The 13,455-nt window shown below is 48.0% G+C and overlaps 1 protein-coding gene across 4 annotated transcripts in view; it reads left to right on the top strand.

The window, feature by feature from the left end:
* atp2c1 (ATPase secretory pathway Ca2+ transporting 1) overlaps positions 1–13,455 on the top strand; it is a 47,424-nt gene that overhangs the window by 14,764 nt on the left and 19,205 nt on the right. For all 4 annotated transcript variants that reach the window (XM_062538269.1, XM_062538270.1, XM_062538268.1 and 1 more), the window contains exons 3-12: positions 3,008–3,124; positions 7,604–7,693; positions 7,795–7,830; positions 8,529–8,590; positions 10,065–10,173; positions 10,562–10,717; positions 11,485–11,553; positions 11,873–11,948; positions 12,231–12,297; positions 13,150–13,274. In XM_062538269.1, coding sequence (XP_062394253.1) covers positions 3,008–3,124; positions 7,604–7,693; positions 7,795–7,830; positions 8,529–8,590; positions 10,065–10,173; positions 10,562–10,717; positions 11,485–11,553; positions 11,873–11,948; positions 12,231–12,297; positions 13,150–13,274 — 907 coding nt within the window. The remainder of the gene's footprint in view (positions 1–3,007; positions 3,125–7,603; positions 7,694–7,794; positions 7,831–8,528; positions 8,591–10,064; positions 10,174–10,561; positions 10,718–11,484; positions 11,554–11,872; positions 11,949–12,230; positions 12,298–13,149; positions 13,275–13,455) is intronic.

Below are 13,455 nucleotides of genomic sequence, written 5' to 3'. Positions count from 1 at the left end.
GCAGAGATGGAAAGAGAGAGGGGGAGAGGGAGAGAGACAGGGTGATAGAAAGAGAGAGAGAGACCGAGGCAGACAGAGATGGAGAGAGATAGAAAGAGAGAGACATACAGAGATAGAGAGAGACAGAGAGTGGAGGAAAACCACTCCTTCTCCGGGTCTGTCCTCAGCAGCACACACTGCCTTGTCACCCATCCGTCTGAGTGGGCTGTGGCCTCTGGCGTGCCCGGGACAAGGCCATCTGCTGCAGCGAGCGCTGCCATTAGCCCAGCTCCCTTGACACCGCCATCACACCTCCACCCAGACTGCAGACATGCATTACCATGGATAAATAGCACGCAGACCGACAGATATCACTTCATCATCTACCGCTGTGTTATTCTCCTCCAAGGGGCCAAGCATAGATGCTGCTAAGGCATGTGTTTTTTTCCTTTTCTTGGTAGTATTATCGGGGGCCATTATTATTGGGCTGATGATGTGAAGGCACCTTTTATTGTTGTGCGTCAACTCCAAGCAGTGACTACACCATTGCCTTGACACCGGCATGATCCTTACGAAGTTCTGTGTCTCCTGTCTGCGAACTCCATAGACTGCAGTGCTGAAATAGTGATGTTATTTGTTTGGCCTTTCGTGTCTTTGACACAGAAGCATTAAACAGCCTTTTGTGTGTAGACTTTTTTGGGGGCCAAGCATTGAAGTAATATTTACATTGCTATGAGTTGTGACATTTGGCACACTGATTGGGGATAAGTAGTACTGTTAGAAGTCCTAAGGTGGAGATGGGGCAAATTTGTGATACAACCTAATTAAAATGACCACCCAGTTGGATTTGATCTAGATAGATAGATAGATAGGTCCATCCATCCAAAGGAATGAAGGGAATTCTTTCTCTTCATTTTAGTCAGTGTATACGGACATAGAAGAGTGTTCCATCACTTCCCGTCCACATTTTCTCCACCGTTCAGGGATGGAACCTACAATACCACCCTTTTTGTCACAAGTCTGGATCCATAACCAGTAGGCCACGGTTGCCCCACAGTTGATCTCAAACTTGCTGTGAGTGCTGACCCATGTGCCTGCCGCATGTTGTTGTCGTGGCAACTCTGGCCTGCTGAGCTGCTTGGCCCCCATCATTGCTGCTTGGCCTTTATATTTATGTTTTGTTCTACTGTAAGTCTCATCATGGCCTACTGTAGGTGCATTGATAGAAAGAAGGGGAGGTGAGTTTGGCTGTTATGTGATCTGCAGTGGTCAGGGAGATGGGGGCTCAGTGTTCCACTGACCTTAGTGTCGGATGATGCCTCGCCAGCAGATCCATACGGCACGTTGACTGAGCATGCTCAGTGGGACTCACCGCTCACGTGCCACAGTGGCCTTCAACCTTCACAGAAGGTTGCTCCTTTGCCCCCAAGCTGATATTGGCCACACATCAACAACCACTAATTTGGCAACCGGCTCAAGCTCTTCTGATCTCTCTAAAGAGATGTCAATTACTGAAGACCCGGAATCATCATCACCTCTTGCTTTATTTAACATGCTTGTCATTCTTGGCAACATGTATGAAATCAATCAATGAGATTAGTGAAGATATCAAGTCTACTCTATGTAGTTGCCATCAGAGAGGAAACAAATAACCATTAGGATTATTACAATGATTTTTTTTACTGACATTGGTTCAAGCCTACCTTTAATTTTCTGAATCAATGTCATTATATTCTTTGTACTCCAAATGTTAACTCTAATCCATTTACATGAATTCCAAACTAAATAGTGCATACAGTAGCAGTATTGATAATTGGTATTATAGGCTAGATTTATAGTGTGAAACAGACCTCCTCTTTTTTGCTATAAGTGCCATGGCCTCTTCAAAGGAGTCAGGACCTCAAGATTAACGTCTCATCCAAAGGATGGCATCTCCTACACAGTAACACTGCACTGGGGCTTTGGGATTGATCTTTTGGCCAGAGCGAAGAGTGCCACCAACTAGCTTCCATGTGTCATGACCCGGCTCGAAGGCCATGACCAAGATGAAGACGCAGTATGCAAAGGCAGAATAATCAAGTCATTTATTGGATTAACGCTAACATAATTAGACAAACAAAAACCAAAACCGTAGAGTGTGGAAATCAGTAACGTCAAACGGGAGGACAAAGAAAACGTGTGGAAGCTGTTTTAAAGGACGGGGAAACATCGGGCCCGGGTGTCGCCAATTCCGCAGATGGTCTGCCACACCTACAAGACACACACAAGACCAAAAACAAGACAAATGCAGACAAGGCCAGCAGTACTAACCAAGCCCAACCCTGCTTAGCTTCAGTAATTCAGCAGAGACGGCTTTATCCGTTGGTCTGGCTTCAGGCTACAGGTCCTCTCCTATTCCTTAGTTCCTTCTGAGAGCATTTAACAAACTGAGACGTCATTAATTGATCTAATGAACATTCTGTGTTGAAATGATATCCGGGGGAACAGGGATGGAGGAAGCATGCAAATTAGGAATTGGAATTCCCCTATTGACTCGCCCTAGGGTTCTAGTGCATAGTTGACTGAGGTTGTCAGTCTCGGCATCAACCAATCCTGTCAACCAATCCTGCTGGTTGGTGCTCCTGATACACATTAACATCTAAAGCCTTTGTTTGGTAGGTTTTTTTTTTTTCTTTAAGGAAAAAACAAAAAACAACTACTGCCATTGTTCCACCTCAGTGAGTCAAAAGTCACAAGCCATTTGCAAACCAATTGCCAGTGCTGTTTTGTCAGCCAGGCCTCCGGCTCTTTTTAACATTCAGTTTCTGCCTCATGATCGTCTGCTCACCACACATCTGTCTCATCTGACTCTCTCCCTCTTTCTCTTTCTCTCTCTCTCTCTCTCTGTTCTCTCTCTGTTTTTCTTTCTTTCTCTCCCTGTTTCTCTCTCTCTGTTTTTCTTTCTTTCTCTCCCTGTTTCTCTCTCTCTCTGTCTCTCTATCTCTCCCTCTCTCTCTCCATCTCTCTCTCTCTCTCTCTCTCTCTCTAGGCTGACCTGCAGTTTGGCCTGACTCACGAGGAGGTCACCCGTCGCCGTGCCTACCATGGCTGGAATGAGTTTGACATCAGTGAAGATGAACCGCTGTGGAAGAAGTACATCTCCCAGGTGGGCAGGACTTTAAGAGAGCTCTACTGAGATGCACAGAGCCCTGCGGTTGGCTGCTGTCTTTTTTTATTTCTTTCCCCCCCCCACCAAACACAGTTTTTTTCCCGCTGAGGCGTTTGTGGGCGTTTTTACGAGGCCAGTCATGGGCAGTGGCGCGGATGGAAGGCCTTGGGCCACTTTAAACAGACAGACGAGAGAAAGTATGTCAAAAATACCCAGTGTCCTCTGTAAGAGGCTGAAATCTGAGCCGGCCAGCCGGCCCTCTGACACCCATAGTCTTTTGCCCAATTATAGCAGACCAATTGGGAGTTTTTCACCTTCATATTATTTTTGTGGATGTCTCTCTCTTTTGCTCTGCTCTCTTAATCCCCCCCTTATCTGTTCCTCCTCTTCTCGCCACTCTCCTTGTATGTCTTCCATCAGCACCAGCAGCATTGTAATCCTTCATCGCCAGTTGAAATGGCCCCCAGTAGGTCCATAACACTTTGTGCTGTTTCTGGTATGGTACCTTGAGGAGTAACATAACTGTTCTCTGCTCAGAACAGATGAAGTGTGGCAAGTCCTACAAGAAAAGGCACAGGGTAGTTGGAGTCATTGGGATTGAGCCAGGGGCCCTTCATTTCCAACATAATCCATCCATGTACACACACACACACACACACACACACACACATTTCACTTCTTTATTTGTGTCCACAATTCATGCATAATAAATATTACCTAAGGACACAAATTTGACAGGTGCGGTAATTGCTCAGACGAGATACAGTCGTGTGACCTTGACGATAGCAGCAGCACAATAGATGTTATGGAAACACACAACACCTTTTTTCACATGCACCCACACCCACACCCACATTCTTTTTCTGCCCATGCGGCAATTATACAGTTATCTGGTACATCTAGTTTCACCCTTTCCTTGTATCTCCGTGTTACCTTTTAATTCCTCCCTTCTCCTCTTCTTCCTTTTCCTCCTCTTCCTCCTCGATCATTCTCTCTCCTTTCCTCTACCTCTCCAGGTTTGCCCCCCCCCCAATCCCTCCATTGATTTCATCAGTTAATTTCCTGTTCTGTCTACTGAAGCCACCTGTGGAGTCATGGACACCACACACACACACACACACACACACACACACACACACACACACACAGACACACACACACACACACACACACGCCACCTCCGCCCACTGCCATGCCTCCAACTGCTCTAGCGCTGTCTGCCACAGCACTGGCTCCACACACTTCAGACCACATCGTGATCTCTTCAGCACTGAGCCCGTTGAATAGCTCCTCCACTGAGCGCTCTGTATTGTAGCGCATGATGGCTGCTGACAAGTCAAGGCTCAAATCAAAATCACCTTGGTCTGGTCTAGTCTTCCACTGAATGTGCCCACAGGATGATGGAAAAACAGCCGCCCCTCTCTCTCTCTCTCTCACACACACACACACACACACACACACACACACACACACACACACACACACACACACACCCCCCACCCCAGCTTCTCTTTCCTCGCTGTTACTTAGCCAGTCTTGTCAAACCCTTAGTGTCAGCCAGCTTTCAATTACCCTCCTCCTGGTTGCATCTGCGCACCCCGCCCCCCCACCCCTCCACCCCTCCACCCTTCCACCTTTCCCCCCATCGGAGGGCTTCTCTGTGTCAGCCTGGGTAATGTAGTGTAGCAGCCTGACATGTTGAGCGTTTAGGCGTGTGGGTCAGAGCCTCGGCGCTCGCTCTGAAAGTGAGCCGGTGGGGGTGGTGGTGGTGGTGGTGGAGGTGGAGAGAGAGAGAGCTGTTTGGGAGGTGTGCTGCTCCTCCAACAAGGAGAAGGGTCTTTAATCTGTCACTTCAGATGCAGCCAACGCTTTGAGGAAGCAGAGAGGCTGAGTCAAGCTCACGACACGTCTCGCTTTTTTTACGCTCTGTCTGTTCTCTTCTCTCCTCTGTGTTGCTCTTGTTTTCTCAAGAAAACACCCTCTCTCTCTCTCTCTCTCCCTCTCTCTCTCTCCTTCTCTCTTTTTCTTCTCGCTCTCTTGCTCTCTTTTTTTCTCTCTGTCTCCCTCTCTTGCTGTGTTGCTATTCTTGGAGCTTTTCCCCTATTATTCGTCCACACTTCACCACACAAGACCGAGTTGGCCATGATCCCATATACCGGAATGACAAAGAAAATCTCCTGCACATCATGCAAAAATCTCCTTTAAATCTCCAACAGCTACATCTGCTACAGATACTCAATGTTTTTCATGCCAAAACAAGTGCCATTTTTAAAAACCAGTTAAGCAGTTTAGCATTATTGCATGTTTAATTTAGCAACAAACGTTTCAAATGCCAAAGGGATTTTCCTCACACTAGCAAGAAAATCAAAATGAGATCCTGGTACTGGTAGCCTACTGGCAGTCTACTGTACCTATTGGCTGTTAAGTGGCTGTTTGTGGAGGAAAGGGAGGTACTGTAACTTCTCCCTGAGCCTCCAGGTGATTGCTGCTAGTATCAGGTCTTATTTTTAATCTCCCGGTATCCAGCTCACTAATTCCATCACACTTGTCATTTGGTCTCGGCAGAGCCCCGCTCAATTACTCAGTCAAAGGAAATAATCACATCTCCGCTGCACCCTCATCCTCTAATTGCTAGTTACCAGAGACAAGGCAGTCTGTGATTGTCAGGCACCGCACACACAGTGTATACGCGCACACTTACACACTCACTCACACTCACACTCACAAACTTGAAAGTACAGGGGGGAATGTAATCTCTCTTTATTGTTTAAATCGTATTCTCTCTCTCTCTCTCGCTCTCTCTTTCTCTCTCTCTCTCTCTCTCCCTCTCCCTCTCCCTCCATCTTTGTTTTGACTCCTCCCTCACTATATCCTTTCCAGTCTGGCTGAGACATTAGTAGTCAAGAGGAACCGGTGCGAATGTTGTTCCCGAGCCTTTGTCCTTTTATCATTGTGTTGATCGAGGCATGCGGCGATGGCGTGACTCAACACTCAGCAGAGCAGCTCACTCTCTCTCTCTCTCACACACACACACACACACACACACACACACACAATATGTTGTATACTACAGCGGTCTTATCTTTCATCCAGACCATGCCTGCGGTCACCCAAAGGTGCTTTTCCACTGCTCCCTATCTGCCTCCACAGCCGAGGATCTCAGTCCTTTTAAGTGCAATCTATTCCTGAAATGGCCAGTGCTGGGATTTGTGATTGGATGGGTGGGTGGGTGAGGCTGTTTCTAGAATGTTCTCTTTCGTCTTGTGTGTACAGTACAGTTGGTGGACCAGAGGTGCAGCCTCCCCAGACTGTGTCCGATATGGGTCATTTGGTGTGGTGTGGTGTGGTGTGGCGTGGCCTGTGGTGTGGCGTAGCGCCCTGTTTGTTCCATCCATCCCAGCCGAGGGTCTGCTACATGTGCGTGCAGAGCTGCTGTGGTCATCTCCACAGACACCAAAGGATGTGGCGGCCCAAGCCAAGGCATTTCCTGCCTCGCACGAAACGAGAGCTCCCCCCAAAATATCTCGCAAACATGGCAGTGAAATTGGTGCTGTTTGTCTTTCTTTTTAGAAATGTCTTTCTCACGGGCATGCCAAATTAGTAAACATTTATTCAGGTGTCTTTCTTGCCTTCTGTTTGCCAAAGTGGGGGAGTTGGAGTCAGTGAGACAACACATGGATGCTGTGGTATATCCCCCCCCCCCCACCCCCACCCCCACCCTCACCCTCATCCAGTCAACAGCCAGATGTTTCTCCCCAAAATATGGTGCATTCGTGTGAAGGAATGCAGTTATCAGTGTACCGCTCCAGTCTCCACCGAGGGAACACGCGCTGACCTTGAGCCTCTGTTGCATCACTGTCTGCTTGTGCTGCAGAATCAGTGAATGCTACTGTGTGTCTTTGTCCTGTTGTGGGTTTTTTTTTTTTTTGGTCCTACGCCTTTTCCCTTTTCCCAAAGTAGGTTTTCTGTGAGACTGTGTGTACTGGGTTGACTGGCTTATTAGTTGTCTGTTTTGCACTGAATTGAGACCCTTGGGTAACCCCCCCTTACTGTTTCCTCTCCCTGTCTCTCGCTCTCTTTTCATTCACTCTGCCCTACACTTCATTCTCTTTCTGTCCCTCTCTCTCTTTGTATTTCTCTCTCTCCCTTTGTATTTCTCTCTCTCCCTCCCTCCTTGGCTCTCTATCTCTCTCCATCTCTCTCCGATATTGCTCTCACTCTCACTCTTTCCCACTGTATGTCTCTCTCCCTCCCTCCTTTGCTCTCTCTCTCTCTCTCCCATCTCTCTCCCAAATTATTCTCTCTCTCTCTTTTTCTCTCTCTCTCCATTTCTCTCTCTCATATTGTTCTCTCTCTCTCTCTCTCTCCCATCTCTCTCTCCCAAATTATTCTCTCTCTCTCTTTTTCTCTCTCTCTCCATCTCTCTCTCATATTGTTCTCTCTCTCTCTCTCTCTCTCTCTCTCCACTGCCTGCAGTTTAAGGATCCCCTTATCATGCTGCTCCTGGCCTCCGCTGTTATCAGTGTGTTGATGCGACAGTTTGACGACGCCGTCAGCATCACAGTGGTAAGAACATCATTGCCCCTCTGTTGCTGTGGTTACTTTAATCAGTCAAACAAAGAAACCAAAACAAGATGTCATCTGATCTCCGTCCTCCTCTTCCACAGGCCATCATTATCGTAGTGACCGTTGCCTTTGTCCAGGTAAGCTGATGTTTGGCTGCGTTGATCTAATGTGTAGAGTAGCTGTCGGGGTCATCGTTTAATTAGCACATATCTGCTGTTAATAGAGAAAAGAATTCCTGGCAGTGGCTTTAAGTGTGTGTGTGTGTGTGTGTGTGTGTGTGTGTGAAGCAAAATATGAGTGGCCGTAAAAGCCTTTGGTGAGATGAAGGAGAAAATAAAAAGGAAATTGGAAAAAGGCTTTAGAGTGAAAGCCTGCTGTGTGTGTGTGTGTGTGTGTGTGTGTGTGTGTGTGTGTGTGTGTGTGTGTGTGTGTGTGTGTGTGTGTGTGTGTGTGTGTGTGTGTGTGTGTGTGTGTGTGTGTGTGTGTGTGTGTGTGTGTGTGTGTGTGTGTGTGTGTGTGTGTGTGTGTGTGTGTGTGTGTGTGTGAGAAAAGGAGTGAGTGCATGCTGAGGTCCTTATTTTTATGTGTGTCCATGCTATTGTTTGTGCCCTATCGTCAGGGAAGGGCTTGGCTGCATCTCTCTCTTTCTTTCTCTCCCTCTCTCTCCCCCTCTCTTTCTCTCTATCTCCTCTCTCACTCTCCCTCTCTCTCTCTTTCTTTATTGTTAGCTTTTAAGATTATTACTGCCGTCCATAATCTCCTTATTTGGTGATGCATTAAGTTTTTGATGCAATAAATCTCTCTCGCCGCCTCATTGTCAGGATGTTTCTTGCAGGAGTACCGATCGGAGAAGTCGCTGGAGGAGTTGGGTAAACTCGTGCCTCCAGAATGTCACTGGTAAATAGATTATACTCATTCATTGTCTCTCTTCCCACGATCTCTCTCTCTCTCTCTCTCTCTCTCTCTCTCTCTCTCTCTCTCCTCTTTGCATAGATGGTTTGGTGCCTATTGCTCCCTCTGATTTGCCCTTGTCCCTATGCACTGTAGGAGACCCCCATACTCGAATGTGCCCAACCTGCATTTGCGTGGTGCTGTACTCTTACCCAGATGGCATACTGTTAAACACTAAAATACACACACACTGTGATACACACACATCCATGAGCTGCCACTGTGATACACACACACATCCATGAGCTGCCTGAGAGTAGTCTTGACCACCTTGTCAGTAGCCGATAAAACATGTTCAGCATCAGCCTTAGATGCTGCCGTGCTCTCTCCTCCTCTCCTCGTGAAAGAAGCTCTTCCACAAATAACAATGTGATCTCGCTGGTCACGAGCCAAAAAGGAAGGGAGGGAAAGAGAGAGAGAGTGATGGAGAGAGAGAGAGAGAGAGAGAGAGCGATGGAGAGACCCTGTGTCATTTCCATTTCAAACATGACCCCGTGGCTTCACATTTGCACTTCAAATAGACAAACTGCCCACGGCCCAAACTCAACCCATCCTCTCCTTCACCCGACCCTACCCCACCACCCGTCCCTACCGGGCCCCACCCCCACCCCCCTCCAGCCGAGCCCGCTCACCTGCTGCTTCCTCTCACCCCACCCCGTCTCCATCCCTGAGCTCAATACATGCACCATCTTTCCCGGCCCAGAGCCCAGCAGTGTGCACTGACTACTAATCGGAGAAGGGCATTGTTCAGCCTGGTTCGGTGTCAGGGCGGAGGTGGTGGCGGTGGGGGCGGAGGTGGCGGTGGGGGTGGGTGGATGTTGGGAGGGGTAGTCTGCGTCCTTGTGGCTGTGCCTGCTGGGTGATGTGAGCGATGCTGGGCAGGCGTCTCATGCCAGACGCCAGCGCACATTCACACTCCAGTTTGCAGAGCTCACCTCACCCTAACCCAGATTCCAGCAGACAGGACCAGCCTGGAGGTCCGCTAGTTCACACGCTTCCTCTGGTCCGCTTTCACAAAGCGCTGCTCTCTTTCGCTCTCTCTCCATCTCTCTCTCACTCACTCCCTCTCTCTCTTTCTCTCGCTCACTCACTCCCTCTCTCTCTTTCTGTCGCTCTCTCTCTTTATCTCTCTCTCTCTTTCTCACCCACACACAATATTTTGTTCACATTCTTTCTATCTCCCTGCATGTCTTCCTTTTTTTTCTATTTTTTTTAACCCTCGCCCTGGTCTCCTCACCATAACATCATTTTTTGCATTTTTTTTTCTCACATTCTTTTTACTCTCACCCTCTCCCCCTCTTCTCCCCCTTTATGCTCCCCTTCTCTCTCTCTCTCTCTCTCTCTCTCTCTCTCTCTCTCTCTCTCACACACATTCTCTCTCTCTCTCTCTCTCATTCTCTCTCTCTCTCTCTCTCTGTAGTGTACGGGAAGGGCACTTGGAACACTTGCTAGCACGGGAGCTTGTTCCCGGAGACACCGTCTGCCTCTCTACCGGAGAAAGGGTGCCAGCTGACCTACGCCTGTTTGAGGTACACACACACACACACACACACACACACACACACAAGCATGCACACACACAAGCACACACACAAGCACGCACACACACAAACGCGCACACTTGTTCCTGTGTTCCTTACTCATGCATACCCACACTACTGTATGTCTCTTTCAGACATAAACACACAAACAAACACTCAATCCATGTTACACAAAATAGTCCCCTGTCTTTTTTTTGTTTTGTTTTGTTTTTTTTGCTCTTGCACTTCATGACTAGTCACATGCCCCTATTGTATCTAATCACAGGCTCCAAAAATAGCCGTGCTTGTGTTTGCCTGACCACGGTCCATGAACCCAATCCCTCTTCCACCCCCCCTCCCCCTTCAACCCCCCCCCCCCCCCCCCCCCCCCCCCCAGGCCACTGATCTGTCTGTGGACGAGTCCAGTCTGACGGGCGAGACCACCCCCTGCTCCAAGTCCAGCGCTCCCCAGCCTGCGGCCACCAATGGAGACATCACGGCGCGGAGCAACGTGGCCTTCATGGGCACACTGGTGCGCTGTGGGAAGGCCAAGGTACTGCACACACTCGGCCTGCACCATTCAGGGAAAAATAGGAATCACGATTTTTTTTTTTAAGCTTAGAATTGATATCACAATTTTCTCCCACGATTTTTATAGGCTAGTGTTTGTGATGCGGTCGACTCGTAAAATTAAATGAGAATCGAAATCAATGAAAAATTAAATCGCACACATGGGTGAATCGAGATCGAGATGAATCCTAGTAGCCAGCACATCCTTCTTCTCGACAAATGCTTTCATTTTTCATTTTTCATTTTTACATTTTTACTTCATTTCTACTTCATTTTTACTTCATTTTTAAAAGTTATTGGGCTGTCAGTAGGCTAGGCTATCTTGTACAACAGCAACGATAGCAACAGAAACATCTAGTGACAAGCTTTTTGCTGTAAACAAAATCAACCAAAGTGCTCTCAGGTCACATGAATGAATAGGCACCAATACTCATCTGTCCATCATTGTATAAAGCCCGCCTTCATGATTGGATTGGTCCACACTCTTCTCAAGTTTTCAGAAAGGCTTATCAATGGAACAAGCCCAGACCGAACTTCCCAACCTCAAATTTTGTTCGGCTGACTTTTCATGCTGACATAAAACACATTCTTTATTCCAAATAAGTGTAATGTAAAAACTAAAAGTATTTTTTTCTGCAATAGCATATTTCTTTTATATGCAGTCATGCTACTTAATATGATGACAATTCTACCAGCCTTGTTGTGAATTTACTAAATATATCTCACACACTTGATCCTTGTGTTCTGCAGGGTATTGTCATCGGTACTGGGGAAAATTCCGAGTTTGGAGAGGTCTTCAAGATGATGCAGGCTGAGGAGGTAAAAATCCTGCTGGTTTTGGGGGGAACGCCAAATAGCCATGTGATCGACAGTATCAATATGAAATGGAATCCTATGTTTTGTGCTGTATTACGCTTTGCTAACGTGGACTGATGTAAGCAGGCCTGATAGAGTTCAGGCGTGGTGCCTGAATTCAGGCTTGAGCGTGCCAGGGAACGATGTCAAGAAAAGGCTATTCTCTATATTGTCTTTGAATGTGCTTGATCATTTCAGGCACAGACAATTTCCTGTCTATCAGCCGTGTGTAAGAACGCAGCCCTCCTCTATTCCCCTCACTCCTCGCCCCTCTGTTCCACAGGCGCCCAAAACTCCGCTGCAGAAGAGCATGGACCTGCTGGGCAAGCAGCTCTCGCTCTACTCCTTCGGCATCATCGGTGAGCTCACTCCCCGCTCAACACACCGCATTCTCACGTGTGTTTTTGATGTGTTTTCTCACATCATGCCATGCCATGCCATCCCAGTGTGCTGACTCTACGCCTGCTTGTGTGATATAGATGGATAGATAGATAGATACTTTATTGATCCCCAAGGGGAAATTCAAGATATTCATATTGTGCCATGTCGACCGGGCGTCTCTGCCCTGTTGCGCGACGTGGCCCTTCCTCTCTCGCTAACGAGCCTGCTTTCCCCTCTCTGCCCCATTTTGTCCTTGGCAGGAGTCATCATGCTGGTCGGGTGGCTTCAGGGCAAGCACATCATGGACATGTTCACCATCGGTGTCAGGTGAGCACAGAGGTGGCAGGCGGCGTTGGCACGCTGCAGGTGGGCAGTGCGCCAACAGGCTCAGTGTGTCCGTCCAAGAAGACTCCCAATGTTGACCCAAGCGCAGGCGGGTTTCTGTTTGAGTAGCGGCGGCCCCGTGGCCCGACTTGGCAGGGGTTATCAACCGGATGGGCTGACTACAGGGGAGGGCGCACGAGGTGTTTGAGTTGCCATGGTTTATTATGGGAAAAGGGCCAGGTGACGCTGTATGTGTGTGTGTGCGCTCAGTGAAGGGTTTAGTTTGAACTCCTCTGTCTGGGTTTCTTAGTTTGTTTATTTAGTGTGTGTGTGTGTGTGTGTGTGTGTGTGTGTGTGTGTGTGTGTGTGTGTGTGTGTGTGTGTGTGTGTGTGTGTGTGTGTGTGTGTGTGTGTGTGTGTGTGTGTGTGTGTGTGTGTGTGTGTGTGTGTGTGTGTGTGTGTGTGTGTGTGTGTGTGTGTGTGTGTGTGTGTGTTCACACTTGGTTCTAAAGGAAGCTTAATGTAGCTCTACCTGTTTTCCTTGTGTGGTTAAGGTTCCCAAACAAGTTCTTCCTCTGTGTTTGTAATTCTCTTACCTTAATATTGTTTCAGGGTTATCTCTCTTTGGTTGTGATGAGCTGTAGACGTTGGGTTTGGTTATATGGTGTCATTGTGTGTGTGTGTGTGTGTGTGTCTGTTCACACACCTCTCTTTCACACCCAGTCACCAGGTTTTAATTAACACTTCTCTTTCTCTCTATCACACTTCTCTCTCTCTCTCTCTCTCTCTCTCTCTCTCTCTCTCTCCTCTCTCTCTCTCTCTCACTTTCCATCTCTCTCTCTTCCTGTGTGCCAGCCTGGCAGTGGCGGCGATCCCTGAGGGCCTGCCCATCGTGGTCACAGTCACCCTGGCGCTGGGCGTGATGAGGATGGTCAAAAAGCGGGCCATCGTCAAGAAGCTACCCATCGTGGAAACACTAAGTATGTCCCGCACGTATGTGTGTGTGTGGGTGTGTGCCCATCGTGGAAACACTAAGTATGTCCCGCACTTGTGTGTGTGTGTGTGTGTGTGTGTGTGTGTGTGCCTATCATGGAAACACTAAGTATGTCCTGCACTTATATGTGTGTGTGTGTGTGTGTGTGTGTGTGTGTGTGTGTGTGT

This window comes from Sardina pilchardus, chromosome 6 (genome assembly GCF_963854185.1).
Source record: "Sardina pilchardus chromosome 6, fSarPil1.1, whole genome shotgun sequence".
Classification (NCBI taxonomy): Eukaryota; Metazoa; Chordata; class Actinopteri; order Clupeiformes; family Clupeidae; genus Sardina; species Sardina pilchardus.
The sequence above is the reverse complement of the archived record's forward strand: the minus strand, read 5'-3'. Positions and strand labels throughout refer to the sequence as shown.